This window comes from Corythoichthys intestinalis, chromosome 14, assembly GCF_030265065.1.
Source record: "Corythoichthys intestinalis isolate RoL2023-P3 chromosome 14, ASM3026506v1, whole genome shotgun sequence".
Lineage (NCBI taxonomy): Eukaryota > Metazoa > Chordata > Actinopteri > Syngnathiformes > Syngnathidae > Corythoichthys > Corythoichthys intestinalis.
Genome location: NC_080408.1, coordinates 31,466,124 through 31,489,828, shown reverse-complemented (window position 1 = coordinate 31,489,828; position 23,705 = coordinate 31,466,124). Strand labels below are relative to the sequence as shown.

The 23,705-nt window shown below is 39.5% G+C and overlaps 1 protein-coding gene across 2 annotated transcripts in view; it reads left to right on the top strand.

Annotated features, from left to right (window-relative positions):
* lig1 (ligase I, DNA, ATP-dependent) overlaps nucleotides 1-23,705 on the top strand; it is a 103,007-nt gene that overhangs the window by 7,906 nt on the left and 71,396 nt on the right. The window contains exons 3-11 of one of the 2 annotated variants that reach the window (XM_057857282.1): nucleotides 3,088-3,446; nucleotides 6,096-6,236; nucleotides 13,839-14,024; nucleotides 14,108-14,210; nucleotides 14,285-14,365; nucleotides 20,458-20,514; nucleotides 20,816-20,874; nucleotides 21,128-21,241; nucleotides 21,308-21,474. In XM_057857282.1, coding sequence (XP_057713265.1) covers nucleotides 3,088-3,446; nucleotides 6,096-6,236; nucleotides 13,839-14,024; nucleotides 14,108-14,210; nucleotides 14,285-14,365; nucleotides 20,458-20,514; nucleotides 20,816-20,874; nucleotides 21,128-21,241; nucleotides 21,308-21,474 — 1,267 coding nt within the window. Of the gene's footprint in view, nucleotides 1-3,087; nucleotides 3,447-6,095; nucleotides 6,249-13,838; nucleotides 14,025-14,107; nucleotides 14,211-14,284; nucleotides 14,366-20,457; nucleotides 20,515-20,815; nucleotides 20,875-21,127; nucleotides 21,242-21,307; nucleotides 21,475-23,705 lie in introns of both variants that reach the window. The other variant, XM_057857280.1, reaches the window with a different exon arrangement.

Sequence of the window (23,705 nt, the reverse complement as noted above, 5' to 3'; positions counted from 1 at the left end):
ATGTAACTAATGCAAAAAATAGCTTTGTTAAAGTCAAAGTTATGTTTGAAATGTATGCGTTTACAAAAAGCTCATTTTCTCCGTTTTTTCATCATAAATTGGAAAATTGCTCAAACTAAGCTATTTTCTAATGCTGATTTCTAAAGAATGGAAAAAGATACGAACTTACTTTTTTTTCTGCTGAAAGAAGAGAGTCCAATCTTTCTTTTGGTGGGTTCAAAGTTTATATAGCAATAGAACAGAATTTTCTATGGGCCTTGCAAAATCAGTCAAAATCCAGAAAAAACGGCCGGGAGCGAACGGCCTTGCTCTGGTGAAAATGGCTGGGAGTGAAAGAGTTAATGTCCCTCTCGGGTTCAAATTGAAAGGTTTAAACAGATTACATGTTTATGTCACTAGTCATACTCTGGAAGCCCGGCAGTGTAGCTCAGTGACGTCACCGCCCTGTGACGTCAACAATGGCGACCTATTAGTTTAACTAATTTTACAAATTGTACGAAAACATTGAGGGGTTTTAATATTTTATCTTTTAAGATATACAAGTCTTTCTGTCTGTGGATCCCTTTAAAAAAAGATAACTACCCTGAACTTAGAACTATGAAGCAGACCATCTCATCAGTCTTCCACCGTGCTGCCAGGTTAAAATCAAATCACAGTAAATAACACAAAAGTTACACATTTGTAAATCCCATAAGTGGCTTGAGGGTTATAAACAGGCTTCATAGGGGTCCTTGAAATCCTTGAAAATACGCGAAAGTGTTACGCACTCAATATTTGCAAGCACCCTGTCTAAAAATATAAAAATCCTAGGGTTAAAATTTTTAATCAAGTTAATAACAGCTTAAAAATTAATTAATCATAATTAATTGCAATTCGAACCATCTCTAAAATATGCATATATTTCTGTAAATTATTGTTGTAATGGAAAGATAAGACACAAGACGGACATAAACATTCAACATACTGTACATAAGTACTGTATTTATTATAACAATAAATCCACAAGATGGCATTAACATTATTAACATTCTTTCTGTTAAAGAGAGCCATGGATAGAAAGACTTGTAGTTCTTAAAAGATGAGTACAAGTTATTGTAATTCTATATTAAAACCCCTCTTAATGTTTTCGTTTTAATAAAATTTGTAAAATTTTCAATCAAAAAATAAACTAATAGCTCGCCATTGTTGACGTCGCCGAGCGGGACGTCACATGGGCTCTTCTACTTCTTTCTTCCACAGTGTCTTTAACTTCGTAAGGTAGTGATTGAAATACAACACAAGGTGTCAATGGCGAGTTTTAAATTAGAGATTTAGCCAAGGCAAAGTCTGAGTAAGTTTTATGTGTATTTTGCATAGCTATTAGATTGGGAATGCCAGTTCTCTTTGCATTGAGCGCTTTTCTTTTTGTGAAAATTAATTTTTTGAGGGATAGGAATATTATTTTTGTTGTGCTTTCACTAAATGATCCCGTAGCGACAGTTTCGCCCAAATGCATGATGGGAAGTTGGGCAACTATGACCGTCAGTGGTGGCTGCAAATGGTTTACAGTATGTTCTGTGTTCAATTAAGCGTGTTAAGAAAAAGATCGTTTCCTGTCATTCTTCCCCACGTTGTTCGCCACAATACTTATAATTGTTGTGAAAGAGTTGCCAAAGCTTAAGCCAATAAAAGGCGCGGTCCAATGAACACCTGTGTCCACTCGCATTTCTCTGCCTTTTCGCTCTCAATGAGCTAAAACGGCGTCATTGTTAACTGTTTGAGGCAACGCATGAATGGGTCATTCTGTGCATGTGTTAATTGTGTCAAATATTTTAACGTGATTAATTAAAAAAAATTAATTACCGCCCATTAACGTGACCAATTGGACAGCACTAAATAATACAGAAAAAAATTGCTTTATCCCTGCAACATGCTCTATCTGAAGTTTCTTTCCCTTGATGTCTTACGCCACTATCGAGTACAGTGCATTTGAGTCCGTGCGTGCTTTAGTACAATACTTTTATCGCAGAAGAAGTTCCTCTTTTTGTCACATTTTCCCCCGTGACTTCCACACCCTCTCTGCCAGTCATGTTTAAACCGGCTGGGAGCCACGTCGTTCAGTTTCGTTGCCACTAGGACTCTGCCTACTCGCCTGGCTCTCGATCAACTCCACTTGTTAGACAAGATAACGGCGAGTATTATTTTATGGAGGAGGAGAGGTTGTAATCGTCTTGTAAAGAAAAGAATAGTTTTTTGTTGTTTTTGTGAACTACAGTTCCACGCAAACGTACATCAAGATATCATTTAGCTTAGCAATTATGAGAGCCATTCTTCCAGTGTCCCAAACTTCCAATAAAGCCGATTTATCAAGGTTTCCTCGGCCGTGACATTTGTGTCTATGTCCACCGAACAGCATGCTGTCACCATGGCAGCACTATAGGACACCTTTAGCGTTTGCCCCAAAATGTTCACTGCCGCTGGGAATGCACCCTCTCATGGCGTTTCAGAATTGTTACCTTTCAAATTACATTTCTCGAGCTACGGGGTCATAGAAAATTTTGGAAGATGCTTACTTACTTGTGAGAAGGCACTATATTTTGTCCCCGCCTGATTGTTAAACAGAACAAAAATTGGGATATCGTTTAAAAAATACTAGAAAAACAATTTTTTTGAAGTCCTTAAAAAGTGCTTGAATTTGGCCATGAAAAGGTGTACGAACCCTGAATAAAAGAGTCAATTGTAAAACTTGTTAAAGTTCATTAGGCTAAAATCGGTGCAATGAATCTCAGAAACAAACTTTGCCGTAAGTGTCATAAAGCAAGGTTGGGAATAAATGGTTTGACACTGCTGTTCTGTGAAGATTAAGCTTGGAAAATGGCATTAGTGCCACAAAAATGGCAGCAGGTGGCGGCAATGTACTATCTTGGATGTGCCATTTTGTAAGCCCACATGATAGCTTTCTGGGAGAATTGGCTGCATTTTGATGAAACCAACCCATGTTCTACCCCTTACTACTGAAAAACAGGGAAAAGCTAAAATTTAACCTTTTTTTCCTGGTAAGAGAAGAAGGTCGATTCAAGTTTTGCTTTATTTATGAATGTCTTCTAGGCCAGTGAAAAGCCCGTTAAAGGCTCAAAACGGGGTCGTGGAAGATGACTCGCCCGTGAAAAAGATTCCCAAACGTAGCCGAAGGATTCTGGACAGCGATGAGGAGGATAATGAGGAAGTCGTACATGGCACCAAACAGCAAGTTAAAGACGACACGTTGAAGGCTGTGCCAACCCCCATGTCTCCTCCACCGCCTCCCCCGGCATCCAAGACGGCCAACACGCCCGTCACTCCCGTTTCGACCAACGCAACTTCCACTTGTGCCATGCCTTCCACACCTGTCACTCCCTCCTCCTCTATGTCCCCGGGGACCCCCAACTCCGTCTCATCTTCTGGGGGCACTAGCAAGCGCAAGACGGGTAAGAAATATGAAAGTTTTGACACACACAGTATTAAAAATTCACTATACATGAAGTGTGTCTATTATGGCCTACATTGTTTGACCTTGGAGGAGGTTCGCGTCTTACTTTGCTTCGTGCGGTTGTTTCTTATGATGGTGATGATGAGATCACCACATTCTTTCAAGTGCGATATTAAGAAGTAAAGCTACTGGTTATTTCCAACCTCCCGCCGTCAAGATGCCGAGCATCGCTAGCACATAAAATAGAATCGTTAAGGGGTTTTAAGTGGAACGCCTTGTATTTTTAATGGTGTGCAGAAATGAGGATTTTTTTCCCTCCTCGCCGTTTGATGCACGCAATGTCTTAAGTGCGCCGCGGAGCAAAAACATTCCCGCCGTGTTGTCGTCGTTTAAGCATAAATTGCTTTGCCTTAATAATGAGGCCTCCTAGTCGGGTGCTTTGATCTTAAAGAGGAAATGAATACATAGGAAAAGAGCTTATTGTTAGAAGTATTCATTTATGAACAGAATGGAGTGGACGTCATTAACTCTTTATATGGCACTCATTTAAACCATTGGCTGCCATTGACATCCAATCCCTTTTGACTGGAAGGGGCGTTCATTCAATCAATCATTGATGACACTAAAAGATGAGCATTCACAGCCACTCCTCCCAGTTTAATTAAATTGGACGTCTATTGTTGTCAATGGCAGAGGAGTTAAAAACGATGAATTAAAACCAAAAACCTCGTAGCATTATTGGAGGCCATAACATGAGTTTATATCTTTTTGTTCATTTGAATGTTATTAATGTTGTTTTTAATTTTAAAATTTCATTAATTTATAGATTTATTTATTCGTATAGCAATAAAAAAAACACAATTATGATCAATGATAGAGTGGTACCTCGATATTCGATCGTTTAGACGCGATCTTTTCGACATCCGACAAAATTTGACTCGCCATTTGTTTCGACATCCGACGACATGCTCGAAATACGACGATTCATGACAGCACTGCAGTTTTGTTTTCCCGCAAGATGGACGCACGGCTGATTTTCTTGTAGGAGAAATCAACATGGGTGGGCCATCGAGAGTTTATCAAACCGGAAAGCTCCGCTACAGGTCGCATTTGAAAGTACCCCCATTCCCGCGCTGTTCGTACACACCCCTGTTCATAAAACAGCTTACAGGTGTACTTCTGTTTATCCAGTATGATGCCCTATCAGTCGCAGTTAAGGACCATGGGACTAATTGATTTGGTTGAATGTAAATAAAGTTATGATCATTCACTACGGTTAATGCTTTTTAAAGACTTGTAATTTTTTATTCGATCTATCAATCGATCGATCTCATAATAGTTAAGTGAATGGAATTTCTACTGTACCTGTAAATTCATATTTTATGCTGTACAGCTGTTCTCTGCTTAATGCAAATGGGACATACTGTATATTTTATAATTTAGATTTTGTATAATTTGCTATTTAATGCGTCTTATATGTTCAGATTTCAGGATGAGAGATTTAGACTTGTATATGTTATATCATTATGTACTGTGTTTAATTCAAGATGTCTCTGGTTGCACTATGAAATGCACTTTTACGCGCATGCCGTGTGTCCATGTTACTTCGTCACCTTTTTCACCCCGAACCAGTTTGCATGCCTGATTCAAATATGGTCATGTAGGCCACACTTATACGTATCAAATGTTAATATTGTGTCCTTCATTACCCAAAATGTTATGTCCACTTGAGTGGACACCAAGTCTTTGAGGTTAAGTTTTAAAAAGTGTTAAGAAGATCAAAAATGGTAATGATCTTCAACTAAAAACTTATAATACATAAAAATGTACTTTATTGAGAAAATATTTGTCTTTTTGCACTACTATTTAGTATCTGTCAAAATGTTATTCATTAAAATATTGTATGCAAGTCTGCACTGGACAATTACCGTAATTTTCTGATTATTAGCCGCTTTTTCCCCCTCATTTTGTATCCTGCGGCTTATTAGTTGATTTATTTGGGTTAATAGATAACACTTTATTTGACAGCGGCTCAAAAGACTGCCATAAGACAATCATAAATATGACACGATCATGGTCATTAATGAATGCTTATGTCATTAAGTCATTAAGTGTCATCCAGCAAATTATGTCACTAACTCCATTTATGTCCAGCTCAAATCTTTTACGTCCATTCAAAAGTGAGATAATTTGCCACAAAATGACACAAAATGACATCTGTCAAAAGCATTAATTAATGCTCATGTCAGTGATTATTATGATGGTCTTATGACAGTCTTATGGCGCCACTGTCAAATAAAGTGTTGCCAAACACCATAACTAACAATTAATTAAGCAATTGACAGTAACTAAAGAAATAATTTGCACAGAACATGAATTTTGATTATTTACATCTGTAGCGCTGCAATGCATGCTAGGAGGCATTTTAGACAACAACAGTGTTGACAGCAGGTAGCAGCAGAGGTTGACTCCCCCCCCAAGGGAGCAGTGATAGCCAAATGAAGCTTAGCACTTTGAGTATGTTAATGATAGTCTAGTGGTTCACAAATGAGAGCCCATACATAAATGACTAATTTGGATTAAAAAAAAAAAACGTCCCTCATTTCCTCTCTGTTTATCTATATCTCCTTTTGTATGCCGTCCTCAGCGAGGAAGATGTTTCCCAAGAGGAAATTTGACGACAGTCACAGCGGCAGCGAGAGTCAAAAGGAGGAAGAGGCTGCAAGCATGCGGACGCCGGTGGCGGACGAGGGTCAGCGCAGCAAGCGAGCCCGTGTGGATGACAAAGGTAGTAACAAGGGTGAGTTCACGTCACCGCTGCCAAATCCAACTCAAGTACAGTGGTACCTCGACATACGATCGCTTCGACACCCGATCTTTTCGACATCCGACGTAAAATTTGACTCGCCATTTGTTCCTACATCCGACGACATGCTCGAAATATGACATGACAGCACGGCAGACGAACGCACGGTGGATTTTATTGTGTGAGAAACCAACACAAAAGGTTTCAAAAAAGGTTGGTACAGCTGGTGAAACAAAGAAAAAGGTGACGCTTACCTTTTAAATGGAGCAAATTATAGAAAAATATGAGCGTGGGGTGCACATCCGTGAACTGGCTCAAGAATACACCCCCACGGTCGTCCTCCGACCACCGTTCGCCAGTCTTTATAAGTTAAGCTGACAATTATTATTGTGGTAACATCGCCAAAGAAATCGCCAGCTTCGCCACGTTTTTATCATTTATTTCACAACTTATTCAACACAAAACGCCTACTGTCTGCCGCAATTGACGGTGTTCTCAAGAAAACATTGAAAGTGAAAGTGAGACTCTAAAGCTCACCGCTCTGTCTCTGGCACGTCAGCCCCACGGTGCGTTCAGGTACAGCAAAAAACGTCCGCCACATTAGCACCCGATTTGTTATATTATTACAAGAATTGTGGTTATTAATATATTATTCCGATTTTTATTTATAATTTATTTGTTTTGCTATGTGTAATTGCCTTTTGTAATAGTACCAGCAGTATTTTTAAAGTGCATGTGACACGAAAAAGCATGTTTATTTCATAATACACGTGGTATTTTATGCTCCTGAATGATATGGACCGCTTGGATGTGTGTGGAAGCGATCGCTATATTTATTTAGTTTTTTTGAATCCCGCGCCATGAAAATGAGTGACTTCCGGCTTCGGTCTTGCATTGAGGAGGAGGGCGCTGTGACGTGTACGGTAGAAGGCGTCCTCTTCACGATACAGCGTTCTGTTGTGTATGAGGACGAAGGATTCAGCTGATTTTGCGGATTAATACGTTTATTTTTCGCATCACGCCAGCCAAACGGCTGCAGAAAAATCATTCTGTATGAGGGAGAGGCGTATGCGCCTTTTTGGAGTTTCAAAAGGTTCCCATTCACCGTGGATATTGGCCAAAACAAGCCCGACGGCTACTGTGGGACCATTGGACTTACGAGGAAGTGAGTAAACATCTTGTTTAGTATTATGTCAAATATTAATACAGCTATTACAAAGTAAACACTACAAACTTTCTTTAAATAAAGGACTACTTACGTTTGATCATTGATATGCATGTAAAAAGGGGAATTAGGGGGAATTATTCAGAACGAGGAAAACGCGACGAAGAGAGCCGCAAAATGTCATTGTTTCAGTCGCTCTACTCCAATATTTTTACAGCATTTTCTTTTTGTCCAAGTATTTTTTTCCCCAATAGCTATATAAATGGCTTGAGAAGGACCAGTCAGCCCGTCGAGGGGGAACTATTCACAACAAGGAAAATGTGACGAAGAGAGCTGCAAAATGTCATTGTTTCTGTCTCTTTACTTCAATATTTTTACAGGATATTCTTTTTATCCAAGTATTTTCCCCAATTGCTAAATAAATGGCATGGTCATGACAAATAACAGTCTTGTGCTAAATGGAATATGAAATAATAAAAATGCATTTATTCAGGACGACATGGCAAAATTACTCCATAATGGTCAAAACTGTCGACTTCACCTTTACTGTCGCACCTCCCGAACGGTATTTTATGACACCTAAATCGGACAAATGTCATTTCCCTTCCCCGGCTTCGGAGAATGTAAATAAACAAAAAGGCGTGACAGCTAGCCGACATGCTAACCCGAACCGAGTGATGTTTCAAAGTCTTCGAAGCCGAAAATCACACATAACTAGCCTGGATTATTTGACATGACGAATGGGTTGTCGATTGTTTTCGCGGATCGGTAAACCGCCCTGCGGAGAGCAATTTAGAGTTCGTTCCCCGGAGGAGGGCGGCTGCAGTTGTTGTGCAGCTAACGTGCTGCTAATGTGCATGAGGAGAGCTTCTTATATGACTATCAATGATCAAACGTAAGTAGTCCTTTATTTAAAGAAAGTTTGTAGTGTTTACTTTGTAATCGCTGTATCCGTATTTGACATAATGCAAAACAAGATGTTTACTCACTTCCTCCTAAATCCAATGGTCCCACAGTAGTAGCGCTTGTTTTGGCCAATATCCACGGTAGGCCTGAACGATATTGGAAAAAACTATTGTTGCGATTTTTTTGAGGTGTGCAATATATTGCGATATTATATTGCGATAGTAAAAAAATATATATATATATATATATTTTTTTTTAAAGAAATTTTCACTAGATGACTTGAATAGCTATTTGGAAATACTTTGCATGACACACCGTGACCACAGTGTATTCATATAATACCGTTTCATTTGTGAATGATTAAGATTGCTGTATTATTATGAAGGGATCCAGGAAGCAATGTCTGCACAAAATAGATAATATATTGAACACAATATTTGACACTTCAACAGCAGCAAATACATTAAATGACAAATAAAAGAGCAGGTGCATTCGCCCCCTAAGTTTTTGACAAAATATAACAATAAATAAAAACTTCTGTAAAATAACAGCAAAGTTGTAAACATAGTTGAACAAAAATATTAAATATGACAAGAGTTGTTCACAAACTATAACAATAAATAAAAACCTCAGTAAAACAATAAAGTTGTCAACATATTTGAACTTAAATATTAAATCTGTCAAATAAAAGTGCAAGTGCATTAGTCCCCTGAGTTGTTTACACAAAATATAACAATATAAAACTGCAAAACTGCAACAAAGTTGTAAAAATATTTAAAAAATATTAAGTATCAAAACTTTATGTGCAGCTGTACTATAGTTATTTGAAAAATACGATTTACAATTAATTTAAATATAAAAGAAACAGAAACTCAATTGAACTTGTAAATAATTGAACTGAATAACAGCAAATAACTGATGAATAACAGAACCATTTTAACTCCCAAATTTCCTGCCTTCCTGATAGCTGTCACATGAATAAAAAGCAGAAAAGACATTCCTGCAGCTGTGTTATATATTTGTCTGCATATCGTCCACCTTCCTTGCTCAGCAATTCTCAACTGGGTCTCATAGGTTTTTGGCCAAGACTACTAGTTTATCCACCATTGCAGGCTTGAGACAAGGACGTTGGCACGTAACAATGTTCCCACCTGTACTAAAAAGCCTCTGATGGGAAGCTCGTAGCAGGAATGCATAGATACCTGCGTTTTAAATGGTCCCACATGTTCGACGGATTACTTCTTGTTGAGGCAACCATGGCGAGGCACTCTCAACAGGGCTGTTTTTTGTTCCTTATATTCTTGTCGATAGCCAAAATACTTCCAAAACTCCTTTTGGAGACAGTCTTCCCTATTCAACGTGTTGCTTGCTAGCTTGCTTTCACTTTGAAAACGGCCCCTCCTCCCTCCGCTCTGCTGTTCGGCCCCTCCTCCCTCCACTCCGCTGTAGCAGGGGAGAGGGAGGAGCCGATGACTGCGAGTTGGAGGGAATGAGAGGCTGCTTCCTCAAAACAAACGTTTGTGGATTTAAAAAAATGAAATGAAAAAACTATCGCACGTCCTTGCGATGGGACTATTGCGCATGCGCACATCGCGATGGCGATGTTTAAACGATATATCATTCAGGCCTAATCCACGGTGAATGGGAACCTTTTGAAACTCCAAAAAGGTGCACATGCCTCTCCCTCATAAAGCAAGATTTTTCTGCAGCCGTTTGGCTGGCGTGATGCAAAAAATAAACGTATTAATCCGCAAAATCAGCTGAATCCTTAGTCCTCATATACAACAGTACGGCTGTTTAGTGAAGAGGACGCCTTCACCCGCACACGTCACAGCGCCCTCCTCCTCAATGCAAGACCGAAGCCGGAAGTCACTCATTTTCATGGCGCGGGATTCAAAAAGCTAAATAAATATAGCGATCGCTTCCACACACATCCAAGCGGTCCATATCATTCAGGAGAATAAAATACAGCGTGTATTATGAAATAAACATGCTTTTTCGTGTCACATGCACTTTAATTGTAAAATAATTTCGCAGTATTTATACTTACCGTACTCAGTGTGAAACGTCAGCCTATTTAAATGTACACAAAGCCAATATCCTGGCAGTAATGTCCTTCAAGACCTCTCTTTCTCTGATTTTATTTTTTTTTATAGCAGTTAGGCTTGAAAGCTCAGAATGATCAAACGGGGACTTCAGCAATGTCTTTAACCGCATGAGGGCTGAGCTTAGCAGGCAGGTATTATTAATGTCTCTGCCACAGTGTGGGACTATTTGGATTTAGGATCAAGTTCAGCAACAAGGTAACTGGCTTTGGGGGCTTTCTCATTTAACTTTTAAGTTTTCTTAAAGTTGCCGGTTTTCACAAAGGCAAACAAAATAGTCGATGGACTTGTTATGACGGGTGACGTGTGTTTAGTTTCGAGATGACGTTTAAGCTTGCGTGGCACCATGTCACTGTTGGATAGCGTTCAAGAACTGCTTGGATTTCTAGCCCTCAGCCTCCTTGCTGTCCTCGACAATGTGTTGGACTATAACACAAGGGGAGGACTGAAGGTTGTCGCATATGGATAAAATGGAAATGACACTTTTGTGTATATCAACACTTAAGAAGTCTAATCAAATGATGTACAGTAGACGTGCTCGAGTCCACACTGTTGCCGACTGCAATGTGGCTGATGGCTAGAAATCCGAGCAGTTCTTGAACGCGACACAAACAATACCTTGCTCATCTGCACATAACTGAGATCTTTCTACTTACTCCTTCCTTTCTACTGCAACTCCGCCTGACAACGTTAAAAAAAAAAAAAAAAAAAAAAAGATTTCTCCTGGCACACTTGACGATCTCTCACGGTACACTAGTGTGCCACGGCACACCGGTTGAAAAACACTGCTCTAGAAGAAAGGCAGCGTAACCGTGTGACGTCACAGCCCTGCGATGTCAACAACAATAGCAACCTACTGGTTAAACTAATTTTACAAATTGTATAAAAACAAAAACATTGAGGGGTTTTAATATCAAATTATTTCAACTCATTATAACATGTATCTTTTAAGAACTGAACGTCTTTCTATCAGTGGATCTCTTTAACTATTAATCATTTTTTAATGTTCTTTATACACACACACACACACACACACACACACACACACACACACACACACACACACACACACACACACACACATATATACTAGTATAATACTTAAATAAATACACTGATTATGGCCTCCAGTAACATTCTAAAGAGCCCCCCCTCCCCTTTTTAATTTTTTTTTTTTTTTTACATTTTAAAATGTCATATTATTTACCACATTGCCTGCCATTAACAACAATAGATCTCCAATTCATTCAAACTGGAAGGACTGGCTCTGAATGTTCATGCAATGCTTTAGTGTCACTGACTGCTTATCCACTCGCTGCCAGCCTCTCCCAGTCAAAATAGATTGGACGTCTAGCGCTTTCAGTGTTTCCCACAGGATTTTAGGAGACTGTGGTGGGAGGGTCTCTGACCATAGGATTTTTTGAAACTGTGGTGGTGGGCTGCATCGGAGTCGGACAGCCACACCATGTCATGCCACGGCGAATTTTTTTTTTTTTTCATTATTTTTTTCCCCCAAGAAGAACCATAACAACGATATATTTGAAATATTTCATTAGCTAGGCTAATGTTATAGCTCTCAGCTACGGTACATGTATGTAAAATGCGTTGCTGAGTACAGCTACGTTACCCTATGTAATAATGCGACTTTTTTTCTCGTAGCAATAGTACGACTTACATCTCGTAGTGACTCAGGGTTGGCAAACTGTTGAAAAGAGCCATATTTGACCCCCCCCCCAAAAAAAAAAAAAAAACTGATAAAGTATGTCTGGAGCAGCAAAAAATTAAAAGCCTTGTACAAGCCTTATAATTATCAATACTAGCTATATTAGCCTACTATAAAAATGACTAAGTTGGCTAGAAATACATAATTAGCCTTCATGATTAAATGTTTATTTTCCCTGCAGTGGATCCTATAGCGCACCACGTGACTACTCTGTTGTACGATGACACCACAAGTTTAACTTCATTACAATATTAATGAATTGAAAGAATGTTTGTATCATGTTTGTCCTCCTAGAAATCCTATTAAAACAAAAAATATATTTCCCTCCCCCATCTTTTTCCATTTAAAAAAAAAAAAAAAAAAAAAAAAAGCTCCGAAGCAGCACTAAGGAGCCGCATGCGGCCCAAGAGCCGCGGGTTTCAGACCGCCGTCGTAGCCCTCCTTTTTTCTTTTTATCTGACCCTCATAAGTACTACATTACCACAACAATAACAGTCCTTCTGTCAACTGACCCATTTACAGGACAGGGGGAATTCTAATGGCCATGTAAAGAGTTTTTCTTGATTCGGTGAGAAGGTGAATAGTTTTTTCCCCGTTTTTCGTGAACTAAATTTCCACACAAACGCACATCGAGGTACCATTAACTTAGCAAGGAGGGGTAAGAGAGTCATTTTTCGAGTGTCCCAGAGCTCGCGAAATTGTGCGGGGGGCGCATTTATCCAACTTTCGTCAGCCATAATTGTCTGAAGTTGGCGCGTCGGTGTTGTGCCGAAAAATAGCCACTCCACGCGAAATGTCCCCCCGACGGGAGCGCCCGCCGCCCACACGTCACTCGTACAAACAGCCTTTTCTTACCAATCGATGGACACGGAAACGACGTTCTTGTACCGTGAATATGTATCATTTTACTCTGCTTGAACTAATAAATACTTTACTGTGACCAACTCTGCTCAGCTCTGAAAATAGAGCAAGGCTTTATTTTGGGCCCCGCCTCTCCGCGCAAGTTCAATCAAAGTTTGCTTTCCGGCCGTCCACCGCTCACTTTCGCCGAAAAGTCCGATCGAAACTATTGTAATGCCCCGGATATGGGGAAGAAGGAGAGAAGTCTGTATTTGCTTACCCACTCGATTGTGGTAACAATAATAAAGAAAAACAATAACAAAATAACAGCGGGCTGCTACGACATGCGACCGCTATCTCTCGCTATCTCGCTCGTTCTCCCATTCTTCCTACTCGTTCCCCTTGCGTCTCTTAAATAAATAAATAAATAAAATACTACTCTAAAATGCTGCTCTCGCTCGCGCGGGTAGTAGAGTGGAGTGGGCTCCAGCTGTGTAATCGGCTGACTGACGCATCTGATTAGTATCTTTTTTTTTTTTCGGGGGGGTGGGGGTGGGGGGGGGGGGCGCAAACGAGACTGTGGCGGGCCCAAACGAGACTGTGGCGGGCCGCCACAGTCTCGTCCATTAGTGGGAAACACTGCGCTTTCCATGGCAGCCAATGAGCCAACAAAGTGCCCAAAAAGGGGTAATGGCATCTTCTAAATTGAAGCGCTGCTGCAAAGTGTTCGATGTTGTTCATTGCCGTCACGACCTCACTCATTCCAGCTACCCTGTAGCGGACTGGGTCACCATCACGCAACACGGCTGACGCAGCTTCATTTTTGTTGGTATTTGCATGCACAGAGGTGTCAATGGAAGAAAGTGATGACGAGGTGGCGGTGGAGCAGCAGGTGAAGATGCTGGACAAAGAACAGGAGATGGCGGAGGCGGTAGCTAAAAAGCCCGAAGTTGAAAAGAAAGAGGATGACAGCAAGGACACGAAGGAGCCAACAGAGGAAGCCAAGAAAGCTCCAATCAGCAGCTTCTTTGGTCAGCACATGTGAAAATAGCCTTCAAATATATTATAATAATATAATATATATATTTTTTTACTTAACTGGGTTTATTTTTAGCACCCAGAAAGGCTGCACTGAACATTGATAAGATGAAAAGTGAAACGGAGAAGCCGACGGCGATGACTTTATCCACCGGGGAGGATAACAAAGATGCAAAAATGTGGGCACACCGGAATTGACTGAAAACAGAAAGTCAATTTTATTGCCTTTTCATACTGTTTGTTTGTTCAACAGCGAATCGACCGACACGGACTACAACCCGTCCAGAAGCAACTACCACCCGCTGGAGCACGCTTGCTGGAAGGAGGGGCAAAAGTTAGCACCCGCATTTTATCATCTTGACACTTTCCTCTCAACTCTTTATTCACGAATGCACACTTAACACATTTTATGCCCTAACCCACTTCTTACCTATTCTTACACCTTGCTCTCAATGGCGTACCGCAAGCAACACGTCACTCTTGCTCATTAATATTCATGACGTTAGCAATTGTGCAGGCATGAAAATCTCTCACCTTTCGGCGAAATTCGCCGTTTTGAAGTCAAAAAGGATGACCTACGTGAATCGTGTAGATCCGAGGAGAAAAATTTTAAGGGGGGGGGGGGGGGTCGTTTGTAGGCATGTGCCAGTTACCTTCACGGATTACCATGCTATGAAAACGTCGCGGTTACAAAACCACTAAAATTTTCCATCATACAGTAGTACGTATTCGTTATTTTTCATGTGTCGAAAATGCAGCCAGAATTGGCTTGGCGCAGCAGCGCTTACCCCTTCCCCTGTTTAATGCTGCGTGTGTCAGTGACGCTATTCCAGCAAACCCAAAAACAAGCACTCCAAATGCAAGGCGTAAATTCTTCAATTTATTGATCTCTCAAATCGTGGTAACTGAAATATACCAAATAAATAAATTTAAAACGTTGTACACTCGTATTTTTCCACATGTGAGTAGCTTCAACAGTTTAGCTTCATGAAAAAGTTCGTCATAAACAAAACACACATTTTCCATTCAAATTCAATACACAAAGTTACTAAAAACTTACAAAGACGAATGATAGGCAAGGCTTAGCTAGGACAGCAACTTCATTGAGGTTAATCACAGCCGCTGAGAGAGAAACAAGTTTGTATGCGGGGAGGGGGAAAAAAAAAGAGCGTCAAAGATCGCTAATTGCGACAGATGATCTTGTACTAAGCACAAATTCACATTCGCTGGAGGAGGTAAAGTATCACTCCCAATTGTTTTTAGATGAATGCATTTGCCAGCATATTGAATTTAGTGAGTAATGGTTTTCGTTTTCATATTTTGTGGTATGACAAAGTTACTGCCGTTCGTTGCAGCTTGCGATGAACACTGCCGGAGCGTCCGGTGAAAAAATAGCTCCCATTAAGGTAGCGTCAAGCTTGTGTATTTAACGGTAATATAAAAGCAGTGTTGTCAATAACGCGGTATCGTAATGCGTAACTAATCTGATTACTTTCTTTCAGTAAAGAACAATCTAACGCGTTCATTTTTCTAAATCAGTAATCTGAGTAAAATTACTTTCCTTGATGCCTGTGCGTTACTATTACTACATAATGTGTGTAGAATGAAGAATACTGTAGTCATGGGAGTGACATCACATGTCACATTTTTTAATCGGGGACGGAACAAAAAGGGTCACGTGTATTACCATGATGCGTGAGCGCTGGGAGTTTGCGGCCAAAACAACATAGCCTTGCTCCCTCGCCAGGATGCAATGAAATAGGCAGGAGATATACTACAAACGGCTGCATTTGCACACTGGAAACACAGCCATTACTTCACATTTTTGTCCAGTAAAGATAACAAAAATATCTCCGTGCGCTGCGAACTTTGCGCTGGCTCAAAAAGACTGTCGACCGCTATAAGCATCCAATTCAAGCACCACTTGGAATTACAGCACAACAGGTAACACGACAGCCAGGACTTTTTGATACTGCTCGTGCTCAATCCTCGGTTCAAGCTCAGTTATTGTTAAGGGTTTTGAAAGCTTAGGTTTAAAGAAATTCTAAATATCCATCTCTCCTCCTCAGCTGTAGTTTTGGCTAAGCAATGCAAACGGCTGTCTCTAAGGTTCTATAGTCACATGATCTGTTCGAAAAATAATTTGGACCCATTATGAAATACTTTGAAGGATTCCTGTTCATTTTATTCATTTTTGTTGTTTGTTTTATTGCTCTAAAACTTTTATAGACAACATTTTAATGGCCATATTCAATGGTCTTTATTTTAAAGGGGAAGTTCAGAATTTTTTACATTAGGCTTAATCTTTGAGTTAGCCGGGGTTTAATTAGTCGTTGGAAATGATTTGAACAAATTCTGTGCAGTTAGACAGTTATTTGTTAGTTTCAGGGCTCCGGAGTGGCTAAGCTAGCGCGAGTCAATGGTGGTTGAAATCAACTCCTTCAACTAATCAAACCCCCGTTAACTCAAATGTTAAGCCTTATGTGAAAAATTAAAATGGTCAAATTTGGCAGAACGCCGGAACATATTTACTCCACACCTTTCTCACCTTTTTACCCCTGACCCATTTTCATGCCTGATTGTGGCTAAGTGGGGTCAAACTCCCGTTTGTCCCAAATAGTAAGTGAACGGAAATAGTATACGAACGATATGTTAACTAAGCTAAACCACAATTCTGTCCGAAAATGATGTCCCTGGTGCCAAATTCACTGGTAAAGATGTGGAAGAACATACAAATGTTCAGTTAAATAGATGGCTTGAGTGTCAAGGGCTGAAAAAGACGAGCTGACCTGATCCAGAGTTAGCTTTTTATCGACACCTTTTTCTTGTGTGCATTACCTTACGCCACTAACAATGACATTCTCAGTTTTTAACAATCTATCTTTTACCACCATATGCCCTGTCTTTCTATATATTATATCATCTGGTTGTCTTGCGTCTCTGACCATTCTTGGGGGCAATTTACATTGCTATTTTTGTGTAGCGATCGCAAATGCTATTTAGTGACAGCCAACGAACACGTTTAATTTTTTTCATTTGTAACAAATCTTAATTCTATAATTTATTTACACTTCCCCCTTACTGAAGTTGTTTTCTTACAACAGTAAAGGTAACGATGGTAGTCAGATACCATTTTTATTTTTTCAGGTCATTCATTGTCAGACAGAAGCAACATGGCAAAACGCCACGCTAAAAAATAAGTAAAAATATCAAAATAGCTTACCTCTTGGTCTTCTGAAGGACCATGATCCCCAACAAAATGTTTACTGCATATGAAATATGAATGGCTTCATCTTGATGGCATTAAATTGGTCTTTTGGATGTCCACGCAAGTTGATCCATTCTTCACATTTTTTCCTCGGAGTTTTTGGCTTCGGGAAGTGTATGAAGAAAACATCCTTCATAGGCCGTAATTTCTAGTCTTTTCTACAAGTACCATAGCAGCAGTGTTTCATTGGCATGTTTTTTTTTTTTTTTTTTTGAAAGATTACCGGAGAAAACAAGCAGAAATAACATTGTTTGTGTACGGGGGCGCGTCGAAAATGTCCCACTTCAGCATTACGAAGGCGACATCACGGTCTAAAAATAGCATTCGTGCGGTATGCTATTAGAGATTGAACGACATGGGGTCTTCAGGACCGTTACTGATTATTAGTAGTTAGAGGGGCCAATAACCAATTTTTGGAGCCGATATTCAATTTGCAATAAAAATGTAAAAATTAGCGTGAAAAAAATTGAATATTGCAAACACTGAACTTAATTAAATCACACAAATAGAAAATAATGGCTAATAATAGGGCGTGGTGTGGTTCAGTTGTAGAGTAGTCGTTCCCCAACCCGGAGGTTGTAGGTTCGATTCTCCGCCCTGATGACCTCGTCTATGTATCCTTGAGCAATATACTAAACCCCACGTTGCTCCCAGTGGTGCGTCACCGCCAGTAGGTAGATGAGGATATAGTGTGAAGCACTTTGAAAGCCTTAAAGAGGTGGAAAAGCACAATTCAAGTGTAACTCCATTTACCATTTCCATTGAACCAATAAAAGGACAGGATGAATACTAGTGCAGGAGACAGCAGGCAGGAGAGAGGCGCGGCTGCATTTGAACCAAAGTAACCCAGCTTTAAATTGATGCTTTCAGTGTTGTTAATAACGGTGTTAGAATATAACGGCGTTACTTTCTTCAGTAGTGAGTAATTATTACTTTTCTCGTCTTGGCAACGCCGTTACCGTTCTTGAGGCGGCAAAGGCGTGCGTTACTATGTTGGGTGACTGACGTGAGAAATGTCTGGAAAGACGGACTTACAGAGACGAGAGAGCAGAGCAGTCGGGAGGAGGCAAGGGAGGGTGACGCCGTTGCAAACGCGATGCTTCTATGCTAGGTGGCTCCAATAATACCTGGCTGTAGCCGATAGCCTACAAACTACGCCCACATGATGCTTCGGTAGATATCACATATATACAGAACTAGATGCAAATGACAGACACGGCTGCATTAGCAACATGTATAATAAAGAACTAGATGCGTTAGTAAACAGCCGCCATCTTAAAGCAGTAGATTTCTCTGGAAGGCTCTGTTATAGAGAACCTTCCTAGCGAACCTAAGTAACTTTTTATCTAAAATGCTCCTAAATTGGCAAAATCTTGACTTAAATCTAAATGATGAAATAGTTTTAAAACTTAAACATGTCAAAAGTAGACAGAAGAGAGCTAATGCAATAATGGGAGCAATTTTAACGGTTGATTCACAATATTAAATGACTTCCACACATAGCAATGGTTACTATCTAGTTATTACAATATCCGCAATAGCCCTGTGTCTAGTTAAATTTAGGGTAAAGAATTGGGCTAGGGACAATTGTCCCAAAAAACCCTTTAAACTTAACTTTGAGTGACCTATTTTTTTAAAAACATTTTTTGAGGGGGGAAAAACAATGAAAATGATCACCAGTTACATTGCCAAGTAACTAATTACTTTTACATTCAGGTAATTGAGTTACTAACGCAATTACTTTTTGAGAGAAGTAATTTGTAACTGTAATTAATTACTTTTTAAAAGTAAGATTAACAACACTGGATGCTTTTCATATCGGCCGGTCGGATTAAAAAAAAAACCAAAAAAACCAAAACGGCCGATAGCAATTTACGTCAAATTGCATAATATCGGCGCTGATAATCAGCCCGGCTGGTAATCAGTCTATCTCTACTCTCAATTAATTGTATCCACTTTTGCACATTTAAATCATGTGCCTGTCCAATTTTTTTACTCCCCTACACTTATTACTTACTTTTTCCTCAACCCATGTTTACTTTGCTTGCGTACTTTTCTTCCCTTCTTACTGTCCTACGTTTCACTTAACCCTTTATAAGACACTCATTTAACTCATTGATGACAGTGGTGTCCAAAGTTTCATACCAGTCTATGTGGACAATTTGGGGCCATAACCAGAATGTTTCTGTTTTTATTCATTTTAATTTGATTAATTTTAATTAATATTTATTTATCACTTTATTTATGAAAAACCTAAATAATATGTTAACACGTACTACAATAATGATTAATAATATAGAAATCGGGGTTTCCCCCCACAAAACGTCTAAAGCCAGGTGGTAGAGAAGCAGTTTAAACAAGCACAAAAAAATAAAATTAGAATTGACAGTAGAAATTGTTTTCAGTTAACTTTCCAGTGAATTCTTGTGAATCTTAAACTATTGCTGGTCACTTTTAAAAGCAAAATAAATGAACCTACAGTAAATAAAGAAGGGGCATCTCACAGTTCTGAGATCAAGGGTTAAATTTCGGGCTCCGGCCTTCTTGTGTAGAGTTGGCATGTTCTCCCTGTGCCTGTGTGGGTTTTTTCGGGGTACACCAGTTTCCTCCCATATCCCAAAAACATGCATGGTAGCCAGAATGGACAGTCAAAATTCCTCATAGCTGTGATGGGTTGTTAAAAAAGAAGCTATAGCTTTATAATATCGTTTTATTTCTTTTGTAACAGTTTAAGCCTGGCAGGGGGGAACAAGAAAAGCCTGGCCGCCCGTCGCGCTTATAAAGCATTGGGAGAAACCCTGAAGAAGTAATATACGGTTATTATAATTGAGACTTGGCGTCCACATTTGTGAACATCAAATTTTGGGTCATATATGTCAGACTTATATACCAAATGTTAATGTTAAGGCCGATTTGACCTGTTGTGATGTCCATGTATGTGAATTGTGGATGCCAGGTCTTTGTGGCCTTACTTTCTTCTTTTTTTTCTTTTTTAAATTCACCTGCTCTTAAAGGGTTAACCCTCACCAACTTTTTTTTTTTTTTTTTTTTTTTTTTTTAATATTTATTTTTTTTAACACTTCCACTTGGCAACGTAGCTGTAATTCATGCATTAATTTGAGACGTGTGTTATTAACTGCAATCTCGCCACACTGCAGAGTGCCTTACCTGGCGGTGGCTCGAACCTTTGAGAGGATCGAAGAGGACTCTGGCAGGTGAGAGCGCTGCATGGTGGGGGAAAGTATATAGGAGTGAAGTGCTTTGCATGAACCTTTTTTTATTGATGGGTAAGTAGGATTTTAGTGGGGACAACTGTAGTGCTTTTATATAAATGAAATTATGAAATCTGATGAATGGAGAAAGAAATATATACATTGAGGATTTGTAAGTAAACCCTGCTTCTTTCAACACATTGCAAAGCACTTTCACGGACGGGATGTTTTGCTTTAGAAAAACCTACAGACAGACAAATCTCGTTAGCTGCAAATCCTCAAAGGCGTTTTTTTTTCTACCCAGACTGAGAAATATCGAGACTCTAGCCAACCTGTTCCGCTCAGTGCTGCTGCTTTCCCCAGGTAAACACTCGCTTTGTTGCGGTGTTGGCGGTCAGCCGCTACCCGTTGAGCGCATGCTGATGGATGTTCTTTTCATGTACGTTTGATTGTGTGTGTTTGTGTGGGGGCGAGATATTCACACTACATTTATCAACACCACATCCTACAGAATACACAATCAATATTAGATAGGTTCTTCTTACATGCAGGTAGATGAAAACCTTGAAGATGTTTTCCTATCGTCCTGATGTATGAATTGTGCGTTTGTGTGTAGACGACCTACTGTGCTGCGTGTACTTGTGTTTAAACCAGCTGGGACCCGCCTACCTTGGCATGGAACTTGGCATCGGGGAGACTGTGCTGATGAAAGCTGTTGCACAGGCCACCGGTAAAACACACATAACCCTCCGAACCTCCATATCTGTTATGAACCCAGAGCCCATGTTCTTGCCAGGGCGACAGCTGGACAAGATCAAGGCCGAGGCCCAGGAGCGTGGGGATCTGGGCCTGGTTGCCGAGAGCTCCCGCAGTAACCAGCGCACCATGTTCAGGCCGGCCAGCCTCACAGTGGGAGGCGTCTTCAAAAAGCTGAAGGAGATCGCCAGCATGAGTGGCAATTCGGTGAGATGCCGAACCATGCATTGCTGGCGCACTATTTTTGCATTAAAGGATAAACAGGAAAGTAGTTTTAAAGCACACTTGAGCTTTTTTTTTTTACAGGCAATAACTTGAAGATTTGATAAGCGTTTACCGTATTTTTGGGACTATAAGTAGCTCGGGAATATAAGTCGCACAAGCAAACAAAAATGCATAGTAATGGAAAAAAAACATACTCCACTGCAACTTAAACATAAATCACATTTAATGGAGAAATTTATTTAATAAGATTCAATCCGAAAATAGACATTTCATCCTGAGGGCAATTTAAAATAATGTGTTGAGTGACTTGTGAGAACAAAGTATGGAGACAATGGAATTCATTTCGCTGTCTACTTTTCTCATAAACCACCCGACTCCCAAGAAACCGCTCGCTATGATGAAAGCGCCACACAGGCAAGTCACTAGTGCACAATACTACTCTCAGTAACGGTCCCCAACAAATTAACCATCAACCTTTGTTGGTGGAACAGACAAATCAGAACAGTCACTCCAAACAGTTGCTACAATTACAAAAAAATAAAACAACAGGGGGAGTGCCTCATGCCTCCTAGCATGCATTGTTTTACTTGTAATGTAAATAACGTTCAAAGTTCATGTTCTGGTCTAATTATTTTTTCTATCACTGTTCCAGTTGTTTCATTAGTTACTAGTTATGCTATTTATTTCCTTTATGATAATTTGTTTTCTAATGACTGTGAGTTAGATTTGAGTTGATGATCAGCCATTATCTGTGATTGTTTATAGAAGTAAATGTAAGCCTGTTCTTTTGTTAAAATACTAAAGTGCAAATTGTCCCGAAGAGTTTTATGAGTGATACAATATATAGGGTGTCCATAAAGTCTCTTTACCATTTCAAAAATGTATTAAAAATGCATTTGATTAGATATTTTATTCAGATTTGTTCTATTGTATTCAGCGTTTATTGAAGTTTTTTTTTATTTTTTTTTACCTCTTTTAATACACTTCTACATGGGCACCATTAGTTGGACGAAGCACATCAAGACGGTACTCGATTTCTTGCCATGTTTGCTGTAGCATAGCCTCATCAATTGTGGCAATGGCATCAGTAATCCTTCGCTTAAAGGTCAGTAATGTCCCTTTACGTTGTTTGATACACGATATCTTTAACATAGCCCATAGAAAGAAGTCCAGGGGAGTGATATCTGGTAACGTGGCAGCCAAGGAATTGGCCCATCCCTTCCAATCCAGCGGTCTGGAAATGTTTGATTGAGGAACCCACGAACATGCAGCCCCCAATGTGGTGGTGCACCATCTTGCTGAAAAATGATGGTTGGTTGAAGGTCATTCAGTTGTGGTGCCACATATTCAGTTAAAAGGTCGTGGTAAACATTTGCAGAAGAGTCATTTGTGCTTTGTGCAACTAATGGTGCCCATGTAGAAGTGTATTAAAAGAGGTAAAAAAAAAAAAAAAAACGCTGAATACAATAGAACAAATTTGAATAAAATAATCAATTGCATTTTTAATACATTTTTGAAATGGTAAAGAGACTTTATGGACACCCTGTAGAACCAATATGTTATTTAAGTCGGGGTTGTCCTTTTAAAAAATTTTACATGACTCAGTCCGGTGTATAAATTGAACCCCCGGCCAAACTATGAAAACATCTGTGAAATACAGTTAAAAAAATATGGTGTGATCCAAATTTATTCAAAATGGCCCCTTCTCAAGTTTTTTTTTTTCCATGGAAGGGATTAGGATACCTTATAAAACGATGGGATGTTGTTGATCTCCTCAACTGCAGACCTGTTCAGCCCTTGAGACTTCACTGCTATGGCAGGACTTTCAATGCTAGGGCGTTGGTTTGCATGGGGACGGTAGGCAAGGCAAGGCAAGGCAAATTTATTTATATAGCACAATTCAACACAAGGCAATTCAAAGTGCTTTACATCACATGAAGACCATAAAAATCACATTTAAATCAACACAACGTAAAAACCAAGACAAAAGATTGCATTTAATCACAGATTAAAAATAAATAAATAAATAAAAATAAAACAAAAATAAAAATAAAGCAAAAACTACTACTACTAATAATCATTGAAATCAGCAATAGAGATAAGCACAAGAGGAATAGAAGGCAGGTAGATTGAAATATATAGACAGTTATGGATATGCAGTGCTAAACAAAAGCGTTTTTAGCCCTGATTTAAAGGAGCTAACAGTTTGAGCA